At 33.4% G+C, this 22411-nt stretch overlaps 2 protein-coding genes across 2 annotated transcripts; one reads left to right on the top strand and one right to left on the bottom strand.

The window, feature by feature from the left end:
• The first annotated feature begins 9719 nt into the window (after nt 1–9719).
• LOC108986977 (protein DETOXIFICATION 46, chloroplastic-like) lies at nt 9720–15544 on the top strand. Its single transcript, XM_018959795.2, has 14 exons — nt 9720–10351; nt 10669–10763; nt 11012–11120; nt 11310–11365; nt 12051–12106; nt 12634–12772; nt 12861–12998; nt 13077–13145; nt 13246–13356; nt 13608–13736; nt 14306–14383; nt 14725–14796; nt 14933–14989; nt 15075–15544. The coding sequence occupies exons 1-14, from the start codon at nt 9880–9882 to the stop codon at nt 15174–15176; spliced, it is 1683 nt and encodes a 560-aa protein (XP_018815340.2). The 5' UTR covers nt 9720–9879; the 3' UTR covers nt 15177–15544.
• A 579-nt stretch (nt 15545–16123) lies between these two features.
• Nucleotides 16124–19893, bottom strand: LOC108986975 (receptor-like serine/threonine-protein kinase SD1-8). The gene is made up of 7 exons (XM_018959794.2): nt 18354–19893; nt 18141–18248; nt 17635–17813; nt 17323–17533; nt 16946–17189; nt 16714–16861; nt 16124–16602 (listed from the first exon to the last, which is right to left on the bottom strand). Exons 1-7 carry the CDS (start codon nt 19666–19668, stop codon nt 16294–16296), a joined length of 2514 nt encoding a protein of 837 aa, XP_018815339.2. The 5' UTR covers nt 19669–19893; the 3' UTR covers nt 16124–16293.
• Nucleotides 19894–22411: the final 2518 nt, after the last annotated feature.

Here is a 22411-nt window from a genome sequence, read left to right as displayed (position 1 = left end):
TACTAAAATTGGCTTTTGCATAATGCTTAGACCAGGGAATGAATGACTCAGCAGAACTTTTGGCACTTTTTCATGGCTTGATGCAGTGTGGAGAGCTGAGAATTCAAAGGGTTGAAGTGGAATTGGATTCACTTTTAATTGTTAATTGGTTGGAAAAATGAAGGTGTGGTATTTGGTATCTTGAAAATTATTGGAAGGAAATTCAATGAATTCTTTCTAAAATGCAAGTTGTGATTCGGCACATTTATAGGGAATGTAATGCAGGGAAGGATTATTTAGCGTGTATGGCTTTTGGGAGACTATCTAGAAAGTGGCTGCAATTCAATGATGTTCCTCATCTACTCAAAAGGATATTGAAGGTTGACAAGTTAGGTCTTCTAGCATTGCGATGTTAGGAGTTTATGTTTTTATGATGTTTTGGTTGGCTGATATCCTTTGTTATACCTAGGTTCCCTCCCCCTTAGTGAGTTTTTTTTTTTTTAATAAAGCAGGCTGTCTTGGCCTTTAAAAAAAAACATACTAGGGGAGAGTGCATTTTCAGTTAACATCCCAAGTCTAATGTTATTATAAGAATTCTACGGCACACATCATTCACATCACATCCACATAATTTAAATAGTAAAATTTAATTTGTAAGATTTAAATTTTAAAATTTATTTTTCAAATTAAATTATGTCATAGTGTGTGGTATAAAGACTTTAGAATAACATTTCTCTAACATCCCATGTAGAGTAATAATAAAAAAAGAGTATTGTTGCATCCACAAAAGAATTACACAAAAATAATTCTACAAACTGATATGCTTTCATCTGATTCGTTAGGTTGTGAGCACTAGGCAGGCAAGTTTCCATACAAATACTTTTATTATTATTATTATTATTATTATTATTATTATTATATGAGAAATACTCTAGTTATAAAGGATTACACAAAAATAAGCTCACAAACTGACATGATTTGATGCGGTTTGTTAGATTATAAAATTACTTTTATTGTAAAATAAATTTAACGGATTAGATGAAGTTACGTCAATTTATATGATTACTTTTGTGTAATCCATTTGTGGCTAGAGTATTTTTCATTTTAAAAAAAAGTCTTTGCAAGGAAACTTGTTTGCCTTGTGCTCACAACCTACATCTAAAAACAATCGTGATATCATAAATCTTTTAAATTTATAAGATAAAATTATTTATAAAAATTTGGGACTAAAGATTTGCCATTATTCTATTTACTATTGATAAAATCACTAATTCCTTTGTTTTGTTTGTGATATAGTGCTCCTAAATAGGATTTATTAATTTTATTACAAGTATAAGTGAATAAGATTCTATGCACAAATGTGTGTATTTGAAAAAAAATCAATTTCAAATGTAATTTAATATTTTCGACTTGGTTTTGAAATAAAATGAAAAAATATTGAATATTCATCTATGGAGATCAACAACTTCAGGCGATGTTTTCCATGTATATTGCCTGCCTAGGGCCCTCTTGGTGTTGGGTAGGGCTGAGCACCGACTGTTTCGGAGTCAGAGGGCCCAACCTCCGACTCCGACTCCGACTTTGTCAGAGGTCGAATCCGACCTCCGACTCTGACTCCGCGATGTACATAATCCGCTCTGACTCCAACTCCCACTTGTCGGAGCAGAGTTGGAGCAGAGTCGGATTTTTTCTTGAACGAGATAAGGTCTCTGCTAGAGGGCTGTGCGAGGGAGGGGCTTCACGAGAGGGTCGTGCGAGGGAGGAGCTGCGCGAGAGGATCTGCGTGAGAGGAGGGCTGCGCGAGAGAGGGGCTCTGCGAGAGGGCTGCACGAGGGAAGGCCTTCGCGAGAGGGCCGCACGAGGGAGGAGCTACGCAACAGGATCTGCGTGAGAGGAGGGATGCGCGAGAGAGGGGCTCTGCGAGAGGAGCGGCGAGTCAGCGACTAGCAAGAGAGGGCTGCGCCTGCTCGAGAAAGGGGCTCTGCGAGAGGAGCGACGAGAGAGGGCTGCGCGAGTTTGAACTTTGAAGATGATTCGAGATTCATTCGGGAACGAGGAACCCGCACCTGACCTAATTAGTTCAGTACCCTAGGTCCCCAACGGCACCGTATTATCAATTATGTATTGTATAGTAGTATAGTTACTAATTAATATGAATCTATTTTATATTATATATATATATATATATATGAAGATTCATAAAAGAATATATGATATATATTATTATATATGACTATTAAAAAAAAGGGCACCGTATACGAAATATTAGTAATACACTAATATACTTGATATATATAATATATATATTAAATCTCTAATATCTTATACTTGATATATATAAATATATGTAATATACTAATAGTATTATATATTAGTATTAGTTATTATTAATACTATATATTATACTAAAAGTGATATTAATACTATATATAGTTATAGTCATTTAGTATAACTATATTGGTATAAGTTATAGTGATGTAGTATAACTATATAATATATTAGTATAAGTTATAGTGATTTACTATAGTTATAATACTACAAGTTATAACTATAGTCTATATTAGTATTAGAATTAGTTATAGTGATTAGAATAACTATATATTAGTATTTGCTATAATGATTTTAATTTAGTATAATTATATAATAGTATTAGTATAAATATTATACTAACTATATCACTAATAGTATTAGTATACTAATACTAGTATATCGCTATAGTTAATAGTATCCTATAGTAATATAACTATATTAGTATTACTTATAGTGATTTAAATTTTAGTATAACTATATTAGTATAAGTTATAGTGATTTAGTATAGTTATAATACTATAAGTTATAACTATAGTCTATATTAGTATTAGTATTAGTTATAGTGATTAGCATAATTATATATTAGTATTTGCTATAATGATTTTAATTTAGTATAACTATATAATTAATAATAGTATTAGTATAAATATTATACTGACTATATCACTGATTGTATTAGTACACTAATGTCTAATACTAGTATATCAATATAGTTAATGGTATCATATAGTAATATAGTATTAGTAATTGATACTACAATAATTTATATAGTAATTTATATATAGGCTTAAAGTGGTTTACTAATTTATATATAGTAATTAATACTATTAGACTATTAGTAATTTATATGAATAATACTTTAGTTATTATACATTAGTATTATATATTATTATAAATTTATAGATTAGTGTTTATACATTAGTATTACAATATTACATGTAGATGTTATTATTCATCTTAGTGTTTATAGTATATTATATATACATTAGTATTATATGCTATTATATTTATACATTAGTAATTTAGTGTTACATGGTAGTAATATTGTAAATTTGTAATATAGTATGATATTTACATATAGTCATATACTAAACTATTATTAGTCAATTTAGGCTATATATTATAGTATAAATATATTATTTAACTAGTATATTATTGAGTTTAACTAACTATATAAGATATAGTTATATAAAATTTAAATAATTAATATATAGAAAAACACATCTTTTTATAAAATATGTATAAAATCGGAGGCGGAGGTGGAGGCGGAGGCGGAGGCGGAGTCAGAGGGCCACGTCGGAGGCGGAGTCGGAGTCGGATCGGAGCGGAGTCGGAGTCGGTTCATCAATGACTTCGACTCCAACTCTGACAAGTCGGAACCGGAGCGGAGTCGGATTCGAAGTCGAATTGTCGGATTTTTGCTCAGCCCCAATGTTGGGCCATAATCATGAAGCCCCTCTTGCACCGAGTCTTTCGGATGTCGGTGCTTTTTATCCGGATGGGAATTCTATCTTCGTGGGCTTTTTTCTTGTTCCCATTTTTGTGTTAGGTAGTCATTAGAGAACCGCTTTGCAGAGGTCCATCTGATGTTGAGGCATTAACGACTGTGACATACTAGTTTTGGTTTTAGGGTATATTAGTAATTTTTCCTAGTAAACTTTTATTTTAGAATTTATATTTTTATGAGTATAGTTTTATCAGAATTTATATTTAATTTATCTCTATATTTTCTATTATTGCTGCTATTTATGATTTGTTAGAGTTTTGTTTTAATAAGGATTTCTAAAGTGTTTCAGATTATGTTCACTACGATTTTTGTTTTGAAATTTAAAGTTTAAATTTTTTTTATTCTAGTCTCCGAACCTCATCACATTGTTAGCCTCTGTTTGAAAACTTCAAACCACCTAACCCGTATACTTCTCAGTGATTTTCGCTAGCATCCTAGTGGAAAATCCTACTCTGTTGTCGAGTATCTCCTATGCTTGCACGTCTCCACTCTTTTGCACGTGCACGTCTATGCTCTTCTAGGGTTTCTCTAATTCTCTATCATCTACCATTATAAAACGTGCTTACCCGTACATGAGAAGACAAACCTGTGAGCTGCGATAAACCCCTGTTGCCGAACCAGTGCCATCGCCCTTCTCCTCGGTAGCCATCTCAGTAGGCGCCAAACCTCTCCTCGACGCCACAGAAACCGCCGACCCTCAACCCCCGTCGAGCCACTCATTTCTCCGGTAAGGCCTCAGCCGCCACAGCTCTCTTTCTCTCTCTTTTGGTTTCGGTTTAGTAGTTCCTCTCTCTAAACTCTCTCTCTCTCTTTCTCTCACTCGGTGCCGCACCACCATAGGAACCCCCAGTCGCGCCGCCGACCACTCCCAGCCACCAGAACCGCCGTCGAGTTAGCCCCTCTCCCTCGGTAAGCTCCTCCATCGCAGACACTTTCTCTCTCAACTCTCTGTTTTCATTTTCATGTTAGACATGTTTTCGGATTCTTGAAGGAATCCGTGGGTCTTATTTGGGCCGTTGGGCCCTAAGCCCTTGTGCGTGCGTGTGATGAGCCTGTTCTGTTGTTTGGGCTCTTGCAGTATTATATTTATGGGCCAGAGTTTTTAACCTTTTTACAGATTATAATGATGTTTAATTGAACTTATATTTTAAGTTAGACTTGATCTCATTTTATTTCAATAATTGTTTTAGTGATTACTAGTTGAGTTTATTAAATAAATATATTTAGCTAAAGGTTCTTTTTAATAAATGTTTAAAGAATTGGAAATATGTTTTAAAGTATAATTTTAAGTCTAATATTTGAGTTAATATTTCCTTTGTCAATTTAGTAAGATTTTAATAAAATTACTATGTTAAGAATTTAATGGAATTTATTAAGTTTCTTATAAGATTTAATAATTATGTTGAGAAATGAAACTTAGTTTAAGAATTTAAGTTTTGTGAATTATTTTAAAGTAGCTCAAGTATTCTACTAAATTATAAATTAGTATTTTAAGTAATTTAAATACTATGAATTATTGATTTTAGTGTTAAACAAATATTTGTTTGACTATCTTTTAGAATTCCGAATTTAGTTAAGTAAAATATTAGCATTTATTTTAGTTCCAAACAATTTAGTGATAGTTATTTATTGAATATAGGTCTCAAGTTTCGAAGTATTATTCAAGAAGAAACGCATCGAGGTAAGTAAATTTGATCATAAATTAGGATCATCACAGTTAGCTTATATGTATGTATTATTCAAGACAGTTCTTCGATAGCCATTATTTATGAACCGCTCATGTCATATGCAAGCATGTCATCCAGCATAGCATACAATCATGTCATTCCGCATCATGTTTAAATTCAGAAATTATGATTTGTATATGTAATATGTCATGCATCTCATGTGTATAAGACACGTAAGCCATCTTAATTTCAAGTGTAAGATAAGTTCAGATCAGTTAATAAGATGACCATTCAGATGCATGGTACCAATGCAGTTCAGTTTCAGGGTGGTGTGTAAGCCACGAACTCAGTCGTGGTCCACCATAGTATGCTAGAATACTATCAGCAGTTCCCCTTGCTGCAGCGGGATGTGGGGCTGGTGCACAACCTTACACACAGGGTTAAGTGTGTTGGCCAGTCAGATAAGTCAAATAAATCAGTCAGTTAGTTCAGATAAACTAGTCATACATAGCATAAGCATCAGCATGATTAGTCATGAATTTTAAGTTCAGCATGAAAGTTCTTATGAAAATTTTATGTTTATTACGTTTTCGTTATGATAGATTTCTTACTGAGTCATCGACTCATTTTAGTTTATTTTCATGTTTTTAATTACCCAGGTGAAGATGATGATTATGAGCAGGCAGGCAGGCCAGGAGTAGAAGGAGCATTTTAGTTTTGTTCAGACTTTTTAAAATAAAATGTGTCTTTTATGACGAATTTATTCAGTTTATTCCTTTAATATTTTTGGGAAGAAATTTTTATTAGACCTTTTATTTCATAATAAATTACTTCAGTTTATTTTTCAATTATGAAATTAGAGAATCGCTTGCCGAGTTTATTTTCATGAAAAATACGTGACACACCTAACCTACGGGAATGTGGGTGTTACAACGACCCTCTAATAACATTTTATCATATCAGTTATTTCACAAAAATTATAATAAACTCGTTATACTGAAACAATTTTTTAAATTGCAATGAGAATGGAGCTATCACAAAAACAAAACTAAAAATTCACTTATAATCCCAAAACAAGATCTTCCGAACCCAATCCTAAAAATATACAGAACACGTTTTCACAAAATCGTTTTGAAAGGAAACCCAGAGAAATCAAACAATAAGTAGATGACAAACGTTGTAAGAAACGTAGAGAGGAAAACTACATAGAGACTATAATTGTAATAAAAGGAAACCCAGAGATATCAAACAACAGTGTAGATGAAAAACAGAAAAAATTTAAGCAGCAACACTGTAATTCAAAAGAGAGATGAGAAAATTACTAGCCGAGCAATTGAAACTGAAGCCGAGACAAGTGGAGGGTTGGTTCCAAAATAAAAGAGTAAGGTAATGTTTAATTGTTCATTAATGAATTTTTGCATCTTCTTGTTATTTTTTTGCAATAATTTAAGGGAAGAAATCAATGCATTGCATAACCAAGTTGAAGCAAATAGAATTCTTGAAGAAATGTTGTGAAAGTCTTGGTGGCGAGAATAGAAGATTGAAGAAAGAATGTGAAATCAGGAAAGTGAACGGGAACACAGCTTCGAGAGAGATGAGAGGGTGACTATTGACAGAAATTTTACAAGGGATTGACAGAAATTTCACAGGGGAAGGTGAAGTGCCGCCGTCGCGAGAGAGGGGCTTTGCTCGGGGTACCAAGCCATGCGAGAGGGCGAGCTACCACAGTTATTCTTCTTGGACTGTCGCGAGAGGCAGGTTTGTGGTCTGGAGAAGGCTGTGTGAGAAGGGGGCTTTGCTTTGGAGGAGGGGAAGAAATTCTTATCTCCGTGCGAGAGGGAGGCGAGGGAATGAATGGGAATTTCAAATTCCCTGATGTGCAGCCACATGAAATGTATCTTATAATGTCTACGTGTCACTCTCATATTGGAGGGTTGTTATTTGATAGTTATTAGACTGACCGGTTATAAGTTTTTCTCTAGTCATTATCGTAACTATTTTTAAGGTTGGTTTTGATATTTAGAATATTTCAGTATATTTATGAATAGTTATGAAATAACTTGACTTAATATATTTTATTGAGTTTTAAAAAATGATAGAGAAAAAATTTGAATAAGAATATTATAAAGTTAAAAAATGTTTGAATATAATTTTTTAGAAATTTGAAAAACTATTATTGTTTTTTATCTTTTGCTTAGAAGTTTGAGAAAATTATAATGATTAAATGAAAAATTTTAAGATTTGAAATTGAAAAATATTTTATGTTTAAACGATACTTTGAAGGAAATATTTAAAAATACTTGAAAATAATTGTGTTGACAAACGGACTGTGACTATCCAATGGACAATTTTATATTACTTAAGATAAAATGGTCCATTAAGTAGTCTTAAGAGTATGAGAAAGTTGTGATAATTAGATAATGATTATATGAAATAATTAAATATTTAAAATTGAAAAATATTTAATATTTAAATGATATTTAAAAAAAAAAAATCTAATAATACGTTAGAATAATTGTATTGCCAAATAGATCTAAAACTACCCAATGGAACATTTTATCTATCTTAATAATAGGGTCAGCTTGTTTTCCGGAAAAGAAGGGATCCGATTTGCTGAACCAAGCGAGAATGTTGTAATCTGTCTTCCCTTCCTCCCTGTCAAGTCTCAAGCCCTTGGCAGCTTCACCTGGGGGTTTAGTCCCAAGAAGAAGAAATAGTCACCAAGAATTGAAGAAGGACGGGTAGTCTACAACATGATCGGAGTCCAAAAGGACTTCCATCTCATTGGCAATTGCAGAAAGAAAAGTGGTTACCGCATATTCTTGCTTCTAAGTTTGGTAGTGACTTAAAAAGTTGATCCTGATAAATAGATGAGAGGGAGACGGCTCCGAAATTGGTCAGCAACAATACAAAGGCCACGACCAGCGGGTAGTAAATTTTTATTTTCCTTTTTCTCGTTTTTCTTTTGTTGTTTATTCTTATTTATATTTACTACGTTGGTTGGTTAACCAACGGCGATCCGAACAAGGAAGGATGTTTGAAAATTAGTTGAAGTTTCGGTTAGATTTAAAGCAACGGTCCAATAGAATGTGACACCGTGGCCTTGCTAAATTTCGCCAGGCCATCAAACTTTTTTCCGTGGGTTGGCCATGTCAGCATCTTTGATCTGTGGTGGATCCTACTGCCTCCGAGGAGATGATTACGAGAAAGTTTGAATAATGAGTTAAAATGAGATGATTTTTTTTTTAAATAAATATTCTAATTTTATTGATAACCCTTATTTTTAAAGAAAAAAAATATAGTTATAGCCATAAACCAAGGAATAGATTATCATCAAACAAAACCAAATCCAAACATGAAAATACTTAATTTCATCCAGTTACATAACAAAACCCAAGACTCCAACCCTAGACAAAACAAATAAATCCCTCAAGCAAAACATATACAATAAAAGAATTAGATAAATAATTAATCAAGAAAAAGGAACACATCCGAATACTTTTACGACATTCGCAAATAAGAAAGACTAATTATGTCCAGACGAAGAAAACCTCTTAAATTACTAGGTAGCAAATGATCATCAGACTAATCCATGTTAGAACCACTAACTCCTACTTGGCAAGAATGTCAGCCACAACATTGCATTCCCAAAAAACATGTCTCATTTTGTATTCCATGCAACTCAAATAAACATGTAATTCATCTCAAAAGTTTTTTAATTACCAAATATTACACTCACCTTTAATGATCTAATAGAAGAGATGGATTGAAATAAAAGTTAAAAATTAGATAAAATAATGTTAGAATATTATTTTTTAATATTATTATTATTTTATAATTTAAAAAGATTAAATTATTTATTATATTTTATATAAAAATTTATAATAATTATATGAAATAATGAAATTGTGATATCAATTATATCTAAACGGGGCTTTAGAATTGCAGATTGGCACGTGCACACAAGTTCGCAGCCTCGACAATACTTGCAGTTAGATGGAATCCATGGGAGCGCGAGCGAGAAGGTAGTTGGACAACTAATATTATTAAGTGGCCATAGGATCAGCAGTGTTAGGCTTCGTTTGTATTTCTAACTTATTTTAACTCTTATCACTATTATTTATTATTATTTAATAATTTTAATTTATAAAATTTATTATTATTCATAATTCATATCATTATTATTCACAATTTATCTTAATTCATCTTTAAATTCAAACGTCACCTTTATCATTGTTGCACGAGAGGAGAGGAGCCAAACCAGAGCCGCCAACCTTTCACACGGCTCCTCCATTCAAATGAAAATCACATTGTTTATAAACCGCTCGGGTCTACTCTCTCTCTTTTCCAACCTCGATTTCCTCTCTCGCTCTCTCTCAGAGCCCACATTTCTCCACATCCATTTCCAGCTACAAAATGCAGCTCAAGACCCTAGCTCCCCCGTCCCACACCCCAGTCCGAAGCCCCACTATCCGACAACTCTGTCGCCCTTCAACCTTCTTCAACAACCAGTTATTATCTCGGCAAGTCCCCAACTCTATCACTCTGCCGAGTATTTGTTTCTCTCCGGTAAAGAATCGTCGCAATCGGACACTAATCGCTTGCATTAGTAGTCATAGCCATGAACTTCTCGATGATAAGTTTGAAGGAACTAGCGAAGACGATGGCAATGTTCCTACGGTTTCGTCAAACTCAACCGAAGAAGTAGTGGCGGAGGTCGTGGCGTCGAAGCGGCAGGAGTTGGCGAGTCAGAGCATATGGAACCAAATGAAGGAGATCGTGATGTTTTCGGGGCCCGCCACGGGGCTCTGGATCTGTGGCCCGTTGATGAGTCTCATCTCCACGGCTGTGATCGGTCGGGGAAGCTCGACGGAGCTTGCTGCTTTAGGTAGGTTTCGAAAAGTTATTAATTGTCTGTTTGGTTGCTTGGAAAATGTAGGTAAGACAACGAACTTAAGTCTAATCATATTCTGAATCTAATTGCTTGGATGTTCCGTACACCTATATAATTGGCTCAGTTCCGTTGAGATTATATATATGTATGAATATGTGTGTGTGTGTGTGTGTGTGTGTGTGTCTCGATTGTTTTCGTTTCAATCCAATGGTCCGGAATTTCTTCGTGACTAACTGGGTTACTGGAGGGTGATATTTAATTGTTTTGAGTGGTGGACATGGATCAAATTGATGGTGCTTTTGAATGGGCAGGTCCTGGAACGGTCTTTTGTGATAATATGAATCTCTTGTTCATGTTCCTTTCAATTGCCACCTCAAATATGGTTGCCACTTCGCTTGCCAAACGGGTTAGTTCTCTGAGCTGTTAAAAGGTTTTATTATTTATGTATTGTGGTGATCGGTGAATTTACAAACGCATAATTGTTTTAAACAATTTTGTGGTGCCTTGTAAATGAAACACAGCCATATACTTACTTTTAAGGAAAAAGACTTTGTTAAGGAAAAAGTCTTTTACATTGCTTCTGTAGAATGACATCAATTCCTTTTTGCATTTTTCGGCTCTATGCTGCATTTTCACTAAATGGTACTAATGCAGGATAAAGATGGAGTGCAGCATCAAATATCTATCTTGCTCTTTGTAGGGCTAACTTGTGGCACTTTGATGCTTTTGTTTACGCAGTTCCTGGGTCCATGGGCACTGACTGGTAATAAAGATTGGTAACCCTTTTAGTTGCTTTGAAAAACTGGGCAGATGTCAATTATTATATAAGCGTTTTCACCACTTTATATATCTTTTTATAAGAACTGGCAGCAGATCAATTACAATTTACATAGCAGAGGCGACTGATGAGTTTGCTAAGATTGTTTTCTTTTTCCTCTTTGTTTTTTTCCAGCTTTTGCTGGGCCAAAGAATGTGCATATGGTACCAGTAGCAAGTAAATATGTCCAGGTTCATATCCTTTCCCATAAAACAATCAATATTTAAGATTGTTATTTTTATAGCATACAATTCAATTATGCTTTGCCTGATATCAATATCTTCCTTTCCACCGTTTGATCTGTTCTATATATGGAAATGAAAGTGGATGCCATGAAAGAACTAAGCATGCTCCTATACCATGTTAATAAAACCAAGTTTTATACCGGGAAGAAGATGAAGAGAAGAAACTGATTCTCATTGATTAGTTATTCAGAAGATCAACTCTGTTTATATACAAACACCAAATGAAAGAATAGAGAGGGAAAATACAACTCTCTTTCAATGCTGCTGACTGGACTGGACTGCACTGCGCTGCTGATGTGGGCTAATAAAAAACTAACTAACAATATTTACACTGGTTAATACTTTGACATCTACGTATTGGCTGTAAGTTTCTGCTCATTTTGTCCCCCACCATTATATTCAAAAGAAATTTACAACGAAATGGGTATCTGTCTCAACTTTTTCCTCTTGAAGACAAGTATATCTGGAGAAGTGTTTCTCCTTGCTTTTTTTAATTAAGTTTATTATCTGCTTAAGTAAGTGATTGCTTTGACATATTGTTCTGCCTGCCATTTTTCCATTATTGTTAAGATACTCTCTGGTTACTGCCTTTGAAGTAATTTTTAACTAAATATTATGCCTCTGTTGGTAGATTCGAGGCTTAGCATGGCCTGCAGTTCTTTTTGGGTTGGTTGCTCAAAGTGCAAGGTACAGATATTATATGTATATTTTTCCCATTGCATCACCCATTTACATGTTGGCAGTGCCTTGGTGTTTTTTAACAAAAACTTACTTTGTTACTATAAGACATATTGTAGCTTCTATGCACTTCCATATCAATCGTGTTCCATATATTATAGCTTTGGCGCTGCATGTTTTTTTTTACACTGAAAATTCTCCCGATGTGAGCTGATTGTGTCTATGTTTGACAATTTTTACATCTACTTAGTTAATTCTCCTTTCTGTTAAAGTTTTTACTTGCGTAATTTGAACTTTAAAGTGGATGATCCTGGATCCTTAGGCTTGATTCGCAGGATCATGAAGATAGGAAAATTAAAAAAGAAGAGAGATTGGAAAAGAATTGTTTATATATTCTCTCTAGCAGTAACTTTAAATGTTAGCATCTTATCCTCTCAACACCAAAGAAGCTCTTGTAGGATGAAAAATTAATGAGATTAATTAGAAGATGCATGCAATCAGCCCCTAATGCGAAAAATTCTTCTTCTGATTCCTAGTCTTGGCATGAAAGATTCCTTGGGACCCCTTAAAGCTTTGGTGGTAGCTAGTGCTGTTAATGGAGTTGGTCATGTAGTCCTGTGCAGTATGTTACACTATGGTATCACTGGCGCAGCTTGGGCAACAATGGCATCACAAGTATGATTATTTATTAGCTGATGCCTTCTTAATGTGCTCAATACCCAGTACTTCTAGAGTTGTCACTAATCTGTGTAATATACTCCAGCTTGTTGCAGCGTATATGATGATTGAAGCTCTGAACAAGAAAGGATATAGTGCTTTCGCTATCTCTGTTCCATCACCCAATGAATTTCTGCAGATATTTGCAATTGCTGCTCCAGTGTTTATAACAATGTTCTCAAAGGTTTGCTGCGTTTTACTTGGCTCTATTCTGTATCTGCTTATATGGGGATGAATTTATGCGTATATGTTTCTGGTGTAGGTGGCTTTCTATTCTCTCATGACATATTTCGCTACAGCTATGGGCACAAGTACAGTGGCGGCTCATCAGGTTGGCTCTACTTAAAGTAGGACTTACTATTACTTTCATCCTCGTTGTGCTCCTTATCTGTTTGAATTAACGTGCATTTAAATTGTACAAACCACTCCAGGTCATGATTCAAACGTATGGTATGTGTGTGGTGTGGGGTGAGCCTCTCTCTCAAACTGCACAATCATTCATGCCAGAGTTACTGAATGGAGTTGACCGAAGTCTGGAGAAGGTCAGTGATGTTCATCTTCTGCTGATGCACTGTACCTTATACCTTGGTTGGATCACTTGGCACTAATGTCACATCCAAGAATTGATTTGTCAGGATATCATTTATGATGGATATGCTATTAAATATTATACTATTTAATAAAAAGTTACTCATAAAAAAACTATCGAATATAAAGTTCAAGTAGTGGATTCTGTCTCTATATTGAACTATTTTCATTGGAAGTCTTCTAAAATGTTTATGATATCATACAGGCTCGAATGCTGCTAAAGTCACTGGTGATAATTGGAGCTATACTTGGATTAACAATAGGGACTATTGGAATGTCTATTCCTTGGTTGCTTCCCCAAATGTTTACAACTGATCTTAATGTCATACAAGAGGTTAGTTCTTAAGTTTTGAGTTTATTCAAGTATATTTATTACATTTCTCAACAATTCATTTTTGTACAAAACAATCATGATGTGTCATAATTAACAATGGAAGGTCTTATATTGCTTAATTGTGGGTTTATAATTTTTGAAACTTTGCACCAAATATATCTGCATAAGTGGGACATGATTCCTGCTTCATACATTAGTTTGGCTCTTAATAATGTTGTCAGATAACCAAATGTGGCTTGACTTGGAACCTGTTGTACTTGTGTCCCATTCGGCTAATCTGAGGTCCTTTTTTGTGCCCTTATTTCAAAATATTAAATGACACAGAAATTCAAATTAGATGACCCTTAATGTCTTTAGTCTTGGGATGGTTGAGAGTATTTCTGCTGTTATCCACTGGCAAATGGATCTGTTTATAAAATCATGAGAAGTACTTTGCATTATCTACAACAGCAGAGCTGAAATGAGAGAAAATGACTCTAGTAAGCTGAAAATATTCTATAGATGTAGAATACATTTTCATATTTTTATGCAACCAACAGGCTGATATATCTGATGTGGTGTCTCTGCAGATGCACAAAGTATTGATTCTGTTCTTTCTTTCATTGGCTATAACACCTTGTACTCATAGCCTGGAGGGGACATTGCTGGTATGCCCGATAACCTCAATTCCAACATTTCCTTGAAAAGTTTCCCCTTTCGAGTGATTTATTCTGCTTCCTGTGCTTTGGACAAAGAAATACTAACGCTAAACATGGATAACCATGTCAATGCGGGAAGATACGTGATGTTGTTCTCGAAAGGGACTGTTATGCTATCCTCTGATTACCGGGAAAAAAAAAACATGCACAGTTCCCCAACTATATGCTGCTTATTTGTAACTTGCTTAGCCAAACGTTCCAATTACTATTTGTATAGTGATGACCCTGTTGCATAAAATGAATGCTGCCACTTTTGATGCAGCATTATTATATCTTGTTTTATGATGCAGGCTGGACGGGATCTCAAATTTATTAGCTTATCAATGAGCGGATGCTTTTCTTTGGGTGCTCTTCTCCTTCTGGTCGATATCTATCTCTAATTTCTTGGTTCCTTGAAGACCTTCTCTCTCTCTCTCTCTCTCTTTTTTTTTTTTTTTTTGAAACACCTTGGTTACTTTTTATGCATTAACATCGCTCTCCTATTCTTCTCGTTACCAGCTTGTAAGAGGATCCGGCTTGACAGGTTGCTGGCTTGCACTCGTCGGATTTCAATGGGTAAGACTAACATACATCCTTACAACTCCCACGTTCAAAAAATCGCTGACTTGGACTTACCCAGAACAAAATATCTTCTTTTCAGGCCCGGTTTTTCCTTGCTCTCCGGCGTCTTCTTTCTCCTAATGGCATGCTGCACTCCGAAGATACGAGCCAGTACAGACTGGGGAAGCTTAAAGCTGCTTAGTTTTGGAATCCATATCATGATACAACGACAAAGAACAATATACGAAGTTCCCAAGGATGTGAAGTCCAATATTCTTGCCTACGTCTTACGAGCTGCATTCTACCATCAATATTGGCATAGCCTTTTTGAGCTCGCTGCTGTAAGTTAGGTTTGTATTCATTCTTCGATGCCGTTATGAGGCCAAGGGGCTAGATAATCTCTAGTGTTAGAGCGAAAGGTATTAGATGGTATTTGTTTCTCTTGTAATTGTTTGTTTCAATTTCATAAGAAAGTTTTCCCCAAGAGCGGAAATTTAATGATAAATAATTCATTGCTATATGCCAATTATGATAAATAAAGTATTTGTTGGATCATGATTCATGACAAAATCTTGGGTGACTTTCAATAAAAGTCATGAATTATGTCTTCTATTATTACTCGTTTCCATTTCTTTAGTTCAATATGAACTGTCGTTTCAAATCAACAATATATATGAAAGATATATAAGGTGCGGTTTGGATTTAAGAATCATTCCATCTCATCTTATCATTATAATTTTTTTAAATTTTTACACAAAATATAATAAATAATTAAAATTTTTCAAATACCAAAACAATAATAATATTAAAAAATAATATTCTAATAATATTTTATTCAATTTTCATCTAAAGAGCGGTGCTACTTTGCCGCTCATATCTGCCCGCTGCAAGTTACTGATAGGCCAAAATCAATTTTTCATTTTTTTAAAAATTTTTTTATTCATATTTTTTTATCATTTTAAAATATTTTTAAAAAATATAAAAAAAATCAATACACTAATAGTCACTTTCTTAACTATTTAGTAATGAAAAAAATTAAAAATAAAATAAAATACATGATGTGTCAAAATAAAATATCAAAGTAGCATTATTTTTCATCTAAAATCATCTCATCTCATCTCATCTCATCTCAGTATTCAAACCCAACCTAAATCAAATTTTTTATTCTACACTTCCCAAACATCAACTAATGTGCTAATAGCCGTGCAAAAATGTCAAGGAATATTATTATACTCGCACCAAATAAAACAAAAAAAATAGATACAAATGGTGATTCAAGAAAATGCCTAGTTGTCTTAAAATAAATATAAAGAAAAGAGTCATCGAGCTTCCATAATCGAAACAGTTACATCGTTTACTGAGCAATCCTCTGCACTGCTAGTTGTTGAATTTGTGTCCATCGAATTCCCGCCTATGGTAAAAGCAGGTTGCTTGGGTACTGGTAGAGGTGTTTGTTCATTGCTTATCATTGAGACTACATCACTCATGGTAGGTCGGTCGGCTGGTTTCTCTTGAACACAAAGAAGCCCGATGTTAATGAATTTCATTATCATGGAAGTTGAAGAAGGATAACCAATTGTAAGATCCATCAATTCTACACTTCGATCTTCTCTCCACAACTCCCAAGCCTGTTATCATTTCAAATCATTGTAGATTTAATCAAGGACTAAAGCATTTCACATATAAAGACTAAAGCCTTAATTAGAGAGGATATAAAGGAGCTAGCTAGCTAAACGTACATATATGAGAAGACCGAATGACTCGTTGCTATTGAAGCCTTTATTCTTCTTGCCACTCACAATCTCAAGTAACACTACTCCAAAGCTAAACACATCAGACTTTATCGAGTATCGACCTTCCATAGCATATTCCGGAGACATGTAGCCACTGGATTCCAAAATCAGTGTGGTATGTTCTTTTTAGTAGCTGACAGTAATACATATAAGAAAGTGAAATAGATTGCATACTTACTAAGTTCCAACGATCCTATTTGTGTCTGCTTGTGTTGCATTATCTCCAACTATTCGTGCCATGCCAAAATCTGATATTTTCGGATTCATTTCACCATCCAAGAGAATGTTACTAGGTTTTAAATCTCTATGTATGATTCGTAGCCTTGAATATTGATGAAGATAAAGAAGCCCCTGAGCAATCCCTTCAATAATGCGCATGCGTATCCCCCAATCTAACATCTTTTTCTTGATGGGATCGGCATCTGTTTAAATGATACAACCAAGGAAATTAGTACCCAAGAAGCCAAAAGACTAAAACCTGAAATATAATATATATATATATATATATATATATATTTATATATAAAGCATCAAGATGACAAAACGTTGACACACCAAAAAGGTAGGAATCCAGACTCTTATTGGGCATATACTCGTATATCAATATCTTTTCATCTTGCTCCATACAGCAACCCAAGAGTCTGACAAGATTTGTATGCTGGAGTTTTGCAATTAGTGTTGCCTCATTTCTGAATTCCTCAAGCCCCTGTCCTGATCTTTTTGAAAGCATTTTCACTGCAATTTCCTCCCCATTAAGTAACTTTCCCTGTGAGACAGAACTATAAGCTCTTTAAGTTTTTATTGAATGTTTACCATTATTGGTTACTGATATTTTTGGAGATCATTCATTAGGAAGATAAAACATACCTTGTAGACTGGTCCAAAACCTCCTCGTCCAAGCTTATTCTCGGTTGAGAAATTATTAGTCGCAGCTGATACACTCTCATAACTGAATAGTGGTAACTCAACATCCTTCATTCCACCGAGTTCAGTATTAAAATCAAATAACAGTAGATCATTGCTTGTAGCCTTCTCTTGGACCTCTCCTGTTTGATACAAAATTACAAGTCTTGTCATATTAATGGAAAATCTACTAAAGTAGTTTTGCTAGTGCTTGGTGAAGTTTGTGGGAGGACCCCCACAAACTTGGTTCTCGTTGCTTCAAGAGCGTGAAGACTCTTTTCACTAACCAATGAGCTTTACATTGTCAGTCATGAGAAAAAATTGAAAAATGTCTCGAATAAACACTCCCAAGAACAAGGACATGTCACAGTTTTTTTCTTATCTAAGATTAGGCAGAGATTTTTCTTTATTAGTGATCCACTAAATCTACAAACACAAATAAGAAGTTGTTATGCATCGCTAGAACTTACCTTGGACTTTGCGCTTTCCCAGGCGTGAAAAATAAATGCAGAGGCATAAGTTAATTATCCCTGTTGCAGCGACCAGCACGGCTACAAGCCATACTTTCCAGCGGTTGCCTGATTATGATGATTAGAATCACAATTAGCTCAAGCATAAAAGAATTAAGCATGCATTCAGAATGAAGATGACAAGAAAATTATGAAGAATTCAATTCATCCTACGTTTGGTACTTTGACGCTCATCAGCAGCAAGCCTGAGATAGATATCTTGTCCGGCCTCGCGACCTTCTGAAAGTTGCTGTAAGTTCAAAAGCCCTCCTTCCCATATCATGCATCCGCTGCTGTTGTGTGCATAAGCAGGGCAAGAGCAAACATTCATGCAAGCAAATTCACACCTTTTAGCATTCGCTGCCGGGTATGCTTTTGGATTAATAGGCAATCTGACGTTCGGTATTTTCAGGAACCAATCTTTTTGGCCATTAGCATTCGTACCATTCTCACATTGCAAAGGGGATTTCCTCACACATCCACCTGACCAATCATCTTGGGCTCTGTCTTCAATCGGAAATCCTTCAAAACCTTTTAGACATGCACAGGGGTTTGAGAAGTTTTCCTGATACACGCCAAATTTACCACATAACGCATAGACTTCCGACGGGCTTTCCGGTCGAGACCAAGTTACAGTCCAATTCCAAGGGCCATCCGACCACGTCAGTAGCTGGATCTTTCCAGAAGGCTCAAGGACAAACATATATCTGGAATAATTAGTTCCAACAGAATAAGTAAAATAGCTTTCATTTTCATCTGACACAAAACTGAAGTTGATATCATTCATCACCATATCAGGAGCCAAGCTGAAAGATTTTTCATTCCAAACTCCAGTACTCCAATACACTTGGGACCTGTTCCACTGTAAGATTAACTGGCTGCTTCCACTTGGGTCTAACCCGAACGAGAACATGCCCGGTGCAGGATCTTCTGAACTTTTCCATGAAACAAACTGCTTCGCTTTTCCAGTAATCTTATCGATCCCAAGCTTCGCACCTGGCAACCATACATTGGTTGGATGGTCGAAACTCTCCCAAAATATGGTGGAATGGTTCGAGCCATCTCTTAAAACAAAATTTCCATCGTCTAGAATTACTCCTTCAGTGGAGTTTGGAAGGGTATACGTCAAATTTGTCGACCAAAATGGTGTTTTGGATGAACTTTCAAGCAGAACTAGATTACCATCTTCTGAGAACTTGAGGCTTAAAGAAGATGGGTCGGACAAAGGGTTTTCTCTATTTGCTACCCAAACAATGTCCTTGACATCAAAATTCTTATGACATGAGCCCAGAAAGATTTTTGAAGGAGGGCCTGTGAAAAATCCGATTTCAAATTTGCCACCTTTAGATAATCTGCTCTCGCCCACTTTCAGTGACTGACCTACCGAAATGGTATCAGTATCACCTGCATCGGAGAAGCATGCTATGCAATGAGACAGGAATAGAACCAGAAGAAAGAATAGCCGAGGCGGAGTCGTATCGGTACCCATCCCTCTCTAATATGAAAATCGTAGATGAAAAAATGCAATGATAATAAGGCTAGATATGAATGAGTACACGAGAGAATATATTACTTTTCTCGAAAAACATTGCAATCCCAATTCCCAGCCTACGAATTTGACGATTCCTCTATAATTCTGGGGTTAACAACTCTGATTGACTCTTCATTTTTCCTTCTTGTATTGTTGTGTGGATGCTCAATCTGACTTTTCCGTACCAACTGGACTAGAAAAGGTTGACATTTATATTGGGAAACTTAGCACAGCTCTGATCAAAGTTAGGCAGGTTGAAGTTGAACACCTTTGTTCTTTTGAAATGGATGACAATAAATTCTGTACAGTGGCTATAAAAGACTTCTTGAAAGTGGTTTGAGCACCAAGTCGCGATGTTGATACACAAGACATCTATTTAATAAAATAATATAAATTGAAGACAAAAATAATTTTCATGAAATAAATGACTTTCTTCTTCTCTCAAAATTTTTCTTTAATTATTTTTCTTTTCAATAAAAAAAGTCATGTAATTAATATAATATAAAATTTTAATGTTATTATTCAATTTTATTAATTTAATAACATAAAATTAATATAATATGTGATATAACATAAAACTAATCTTATAATATAAAATAAATATATCATAAAATTTTAATCTTAAACATAAACATTAATATTAAATTATTAATATAAACTTATTTTGATATTTATATTAATGATAAATATATTTTTGGTATAATAAATTATAATATATAAATATATATATTCTTTTTGTAAATACATTTTTACTCATATATACTCATATAAAAAATCTAGAACTTATATAGATTATAGTTAAATTCAATACTATACTAATATGTGTTAATTATTATAAATAATATAATTCTACTATAATATAATTATACTATAATATAAACATACTAATAGTTTAGTATATGTAAATATCATATTATTACTAATATAGATAATTTATAAAACTATAAAAATCAAATCGAACTGTACGAGACCGAAATTAAAAAATCAAAAGTTTTGGTTTTGATATTAAGTTAGTTCGGTATTGATTCTTAAATTTTTAAAATCGATATATACATATTTGATTATAAAAAATTTATAAAATCGAATTAAATCGGACTCATTAACCCCAAGTGTCTAATGTTTTTTGTTGTTGAAGCTTTTCTCCACCTTGTTGTATGGACGTGTAATTAGGACAAAAACTTGATTAAAATGTTCTCGGAGTGGATAAATTCAATTCAGCATGACGTGTTAGAGCACTCTTATTAGATGAGCATTTAGCTATTAAAGAGTAAAATATATTCATATTAGATTAGTCAAATTTTAAATATTTAGAATTTAGCTACAGTAACTTTTAAAAAAATTTTTAATTTGGAATGTTAATGTACATATATTAAATACATATTTCATTAATTATTTATCTTTCTCTTTCTTTCTATCACATATTTATCACAATTAATATATTAATTTGATTTAGTGATATATTAATTTAATAAGAACATGATTATTAATTAACATATAATAAGTAAAATAGTAAAATATGATAAAATTAAATAAATTAATAATTAAAAATTTTAAATATTTTTAAAATTATTAGTTATTCATTACTATATAATGAATAAATGTATAATATAATGTGGAGATTTAATGTGAATAATTAAAACTAAATTTATCTTATATTATTTTATTATTATATAATAAAAAAATAAATATTCTAATATAAAAATTTATATAAATAAAATAATCAAAAATCAAAATTTTTTTATATTTATCAAAATTATCTTTTTAACTTTGATTAATATAACGAGAGTGTTCTCAGAAGGTGAATCCATTTTATTCCACATGACGTGTTTGAAGGTGAATCCACTTTATTCCACATGACGTGTCGAGTAGCAGAAACTACCGAGAGTACCGTTCTATAGTTGTTTTTTTGTGTTTTTTTTTAAGAAAATGTTAGTTTATCCTCTTATTTTATCCACTTATTTTAATTATTTATATATTTAATTTTTTATTTAATAATTAAGAAAATATTTATAATATATTAATATTTTTTAAAATATATATAAATATATTAAAAAATATGAAAATAATAAAAATAAAATAAAATAAAATAGCCTACGATCTAGAGTGGTGCTACTCAGCGGGACAAAATGAGAGTAGCGCCGCTAATTCAAAAGAGTAACATTACAACAGGAGTCGCATGTGCTCGGTCACTAGTGCATTACATATAGAAAAATTTAATTATAAGCATTTATGCGTATTAATACGTATATATATTAAATATGATTGATCATAAATTAGATTTTATTAAAAATAATATTAATTTAAATTTAGAATATGAAGGTAATAACATTAATATGTAGATTGATACGCAAACTTGTTTGTACATAACAAAACTCATTACAGATAAGAAAAATCTAATTGTAAACGGTTATACGCACTAATACGCGTACTCATTCAATGTGATTGGTCAGAAAGTAGATTTTATTGAAAACAATACTAATTTAAATTTAAAATATGAAGATAATAATATTAGTGCGCAGATTAATACTCAAACTTGCTTGTATATAGCATATCCAAAAAACTTGAAAAAATGTAATTCACAACTAGCAAATAAAAGATAAACATTTTTTTTCAAAACAAAAAAAGATACCAAAAATTTATATTTTATTTTTAGTTCATGAACAAATAGATAAATAAAGATTAAGAGAAATGTTACTATTTT

This window comes from Juglans regia, chromosome 13 (genome assembly GCF_001411555.2).
Source record: "Juglans regia cultivar Chandler chromosome 13, Walnut 2.0, whole genome shotgun sequence".
Lineage (NCBI taxonomy): Eukaryota > Viridiplantae > Streptophyta > Magnoliopsida > Fagales > Juglandaceae > Juglans > Juglans regia.
The sequence above is the reverse complement of the archived record's forward strand: the minus strand, read 5'-3'. Positions and strand labels throughout refer to the sequence as shown.

What these genes read in the sequence shown, in the direction of transcription:
- LOC108986975 (XM_018959794.2), bottom strand. Translation starts at nt 19,668, where the DNA reads ATGGGTACCGATACGACTCCGCCTCGGCTATTCTTTCTTCTGGTTCTA. An exon ending in GTTTTGGACCAGTCTACAAG is followed by an intron (nt 17,534 to 17,634) that starts GTATGTTTTATC and finishes TCTGTCTCACAG; the next exon opens with GGAAAGTTACTTAATGGGGA. An exon ending in AATAGGATCGTTGGAACTTA is followed by an intron (nt 16,862 to 16,945) that starts GTAAGTATGCAA and finishes TTTGGAATCCAG; the next exon opens with TGGCTACATGTCTCCGGAAT.
- LOC108986977 (XM_018959795.2), top strand. Translation starts at nt 9,880, where the DNA reads ATGCAGCTCAAGACCCTAGCTCCCCCGTCCCACACCCCAGTCCGAAGC. An exon ending in TAGCAAGTAAATATGTCCAG is followed by an intron (nt 11,366 to 12,050) that starts GTTCATATCCTT and finishes CTCTGTTGGTAG; the next exon opens with ATTCGAGGCTTAGCATGGCC. An exon ending in TTATAACAATGTTCTCAAAG is followed by an intron (nt 12,999 to 13,076) that starts GTTTGCTGCGTT and finishes TTTCTGGTGTAG; the next exon opens with GTGGCTTTCTATTCTCTCAT.